Source organism: Haliotis rufescens, unplaced genomic scaffold, assembly GCF_023055435.1.
Source record: "Haliotis rufescens isolate VD_foot unplaced genomic scaffold, xgHalRufe1.0.p SCAF_3, whole genome shotgun sequence".
NCBI classification, from domain to species: Eukaryota; Metazoa; Mollusca; class Gastropoda; order Lepetellida; family Haliotidae; genus Haliotis; species Haliotis rufescens.
The window spans coordinates 29,291,346-29,295,078 of record NW_025964001.1 but is presented as its reverse complement, the minus strand read 5'-3'; the positions used below and the strand labels follow the sequence as shown (position 1 = coordinate 29,295,078).

General features: G+C 41.0%; 1 protein-coding gene across 1 annotated transcript in view; it reads right to left on the bottom strand.

Annotated features, from left to right (window-relative positions):
• The window catches only part of LOC124146313 (pyruvyl transferase 1-like), a 4,291-nt gene extending 861 nt beyond the window's left edge, over positions 1-3,430 (bottom strand). The window contains exons 1-2 of the mRNA XM_046516560.2: positions 3,150-3,430; positions 1-1,743 (exon numbers count right to left, since the gene is read on the bottom strand). The exon at positions 1-1,743 is cut by the window's left edge and continues 861 nt beyond it. Coding sequence (XP_046372516.2) covers positions 497-1,743; positions 3,150-3,357 — 1,455 coding nt within the window. The 5' untranslated portion in view covers positions 3,358-3,430 and the 3' untranslated portion in view covers positions 1-496. The remainder of the gene's footprint in view (positions 1,744-3,149) is intronic.
• Between the last annotated feature and the right edge of the window lie 303 nt (positions 3,431-3,733).

Below are 3,733 nucleotides of genomic sequence, written 5' to 3'. Positions count from 1 at the left end.
AATTTTGGTTTGTTGCCAGGAAATATAGTTGTCTGAATTGTCATAATATTTTTATTTTTGTACATTAATCCAACCTTTTGTAAATATATGATCTAATGAAGGGACCATGAAAAGTCGACGTAAAGAATAAAGTGGTTGTTATTCATAAACAAGTCTCACGTATTCATCATCTGTCATGTTTTGTTTCGACTGTATGCACCGGAAGTGGAGAGTTGTCCGAGGAGACAACTCTGTCGGTTTTTCGTTTCTCCAACAGACCCTATATCATATGTCAGATAATTCCTCAGGCGTATGTAAGAGATATAACAGGTATGAGGTTCTAATTGCAGGGGGCTGCTTAATTAAACGCCAACCATTCATTTGCAATATTTAAATAACGTACAAATGGACATAAATGAATCTTAACATATTATCAAATATTTTAAATGCTCAGTGTTGTCTAACCAAACAATAGGGGATGATTCTGTACCGTTAATGTTTGACGGTGTCAAAACGTCTAGTTATGCTTTACGTCATATTGAATAATATCAGGGAGTGTTGAGTTGTATTTCTGTAAGAGTTCCATCGCCATGTCAGCAGCTTGAACGCTTGTGTTGGCAAATTTCACAAACTCCATACCCCTCGTCCAGCTGTGCCTGTAGCTGGACACCTTGTGGTAGTTGTTGTCCAGTATCACGTGGGGGATGCCCAGCAGGGTGGACAGGATGTGTCCGTGCAGGCGGTCAGTGATCACCACGCGGCCTCTCTGAAGGAACATCATGCCGTTGGTTGCAATGGTAAATGCCTTTTCCATAGAACTGTCATTACAGGCCGAATGCCAGTGTATCCAGTCGGAAACGCGAACCGAGACATGCGCGGGGAAGACCGGCGGATCATATCCGGTTGTTTCAGCGTCACGGCGTTTTAGCCACAAGATGTCGAAGGATGGTGGCATAAACCGCGAAACTGGTCCAATTTGGAACGCCATATCCGGCGCCAAGATAATATTAGCTCGAGTGAAAACACCTTTTGCTCTTTTCAGTGAAAGCCTGTCTCGCACCATCACAGTCAGGTTGTCGTGCTGGTTATACATATGGGTGTAGCGACGAACTTTTTTCGCTCTATAGCGAAACCAAATGCTTTGTGGAAACAGTATTATCTTATGTTTTGTAAATGTTGTAATGACCAGTTTTCTCACAGTTTCAGCTCTCTCGTATGAAAAAATGTTCCCCCCTCCTTGTAGCAGTATAACCAGATCATCATTGGAATAGAGTTTGCTTTCTTCAAATGCCGTTTCTATTGCACCTGCCTTACACTTGGATGTTACGCAATAGTACACAAGCTGGATGCCCAGTCTTCTCAGGAGACGGATCTCGCCCACAGCTATGGCCGGGTCGCCTTTGTTCTCGTAGTCCGCTACATCAAATAACATGGCGTATTTATACCTCCCGATCAAATCACTGAAAAGGTTCATATGTATTCTTTGGGCTTCATTTATGACGTCATAACGTGACGTCATTAAAGGTGACATTTGATCAGTTTCTGTCGGATGTTCTACCAATCTCCATTTCAGAAACTCGTCCTTTACTGATGTATGATTGTTCGAATCATACGTTACATTTGAATACATAGTGTAGACATCATCTTCACGACCTCGCTCTTCAGGTGATGAACCAAACGACGAATCTGAGAAGTACACCGATAGAATAACTAGTCCAGTTAAAACAGCCAGTATGAAAGTCCCTGCCTTGTACGTGCGTACACCTGCAATGAACGATAAGTCTGTATAAGATTACAAGTGCAAAAACAATGTTCGACCCCCCAAGTCAGTTATAATCCAGCTATATCCCGGCGGCATGTAAATTAATTCTAGAACGATCATCGCCCCACGCCGTCCGTCTGGGTACAGTTATCTCCCAAAACCCCTACATCCCATTTCCCCTACAACCCAGTTCCCCTACAATTAGTTAAAACAACACGCGGCATTTACCTGTCTGGCATTATGAACTCACCTAAAGGAGAGATTAAGGTCTGGAGTAGAGGTAGTAGAAATGAAAGGGGTAGAGCTTTAGGGGATTAGGGGACTTAAAGGAAAATTAAAAAAAAAAAATTAATGTAAGTGTAATGAAAGATGCCTGTATGATGAGAAGACAATTTTTAGAAATTACAAACAACAATAGGAAGAAACAATTATTACACTGAGAAACTGAGATGAGACGATTTACAGTTGAGATGAAAAATGAACATTTTGTTACAATGTATTATGAATTTTGAAAAATGAACATTTTATTATAATGTATTATGAATTTTGAAAAATAAAGCCTTTTATTATAATGTATTATGAATTTTGAATAATATCGTAATCGTAATTAAATATTTATCTCAATCTATTCAAGTTTCTTGGGTTGTTCCATTGTATGAAATAGGTAACAGACTAGGGATTAGCAGTGCCATGAACCGTGAACTTTGTTGTCTTAAGCTGTAGGGGAAATGGGATGTAGGGGTTTTGGGAGGTTACCCTGGGTACCATGACACGCAATCAACAAAGTCCCAGTGACTGACCATTCGATTCCATTTTAGTCGTCACTTACGACCAGCGGGAGTAACTACGGATCTATTCTGACATTATTTGTTGTTTAACGCTACTGTCAGCAATATTACAGCAATTTGACGACGATCTGTAAATATTCGAGTTTGGACCAGAGAATCCAGTGATTGTTATTGTGAAAAACGATTTACGCAATTAGGATACGATGACATGATCCGAGCCTGACCACCCGATCCCGTTAATCCCGTTACAAGCATGGGTTGCAGAAGACCAACTCTAACCTGTGACCTCACGTATAAATTTAGAAAAAAAGTACATTGGATCGTGTGTTTAGTATGTTTCTTTGGTGTCATTGCATCGTTAGCCATCTATTCTTTACTATCGGAAATAGCCAAGGGCTCATAGAGAATACTACATTGTCAGTTCCTGAGGATTTGTTTACTTGAAATGAGATGCCATCGAAGTCAATCGCACACATCGCGTTAAATCTGGTTTATTGCCCCTGAACAAGATACACCATAGACTTTATAGGAGAGCCTCCTTACAGTGAAAGAAGAAGCGCATTATTTAAAATTAACTATGGCATGTCTAAGATAATTTTCTATGGCAGTGTTTTACACACCCAATAATCTTCCATCCATTGATGTGCCTTGCTTATGCTTCTTCTCAGTGGAATATGCGTACACTCCGACTGCCGCTACAACCAAACCAGCCCAGTTACTGATGCCGACATTCCTTTGAGCAAACACACACAGCAGCACCACGATAAACGCTCGCTTCATGATGTTGACGACGGCGTGAGTGATAACAGACACCGCCTTCAGCACCATCGCCACTGACAGGTAGGTATAGCCTACGTGCGCGATGGCCGACAATACTACATATGATAATGCTAAGACGTGTTTAGAATCAGCAAATTGGAATAATGTCAAAAGAGAAACTAAAGAAGCAAATATTAAACTGAGTATGTTATATTTGGATCTGGGCGTCAGCAGTTGATCATTTTCGAAAAGTTTCTTCATTGCAATGTTTCTGAAGACCAGTGCGATATTAGAAACAAGAGCCCAGATTAAACCTCGGGACAAAATGGCGTCTTGGAATGGATTCCCTGTGAAGACGATGGCTCCAGTGACGATTATAGGGAGACTAATAACATTCCCCGTTGAGAGAGGGACGGCAAACACTATCCACTGGATAACGGCGCTT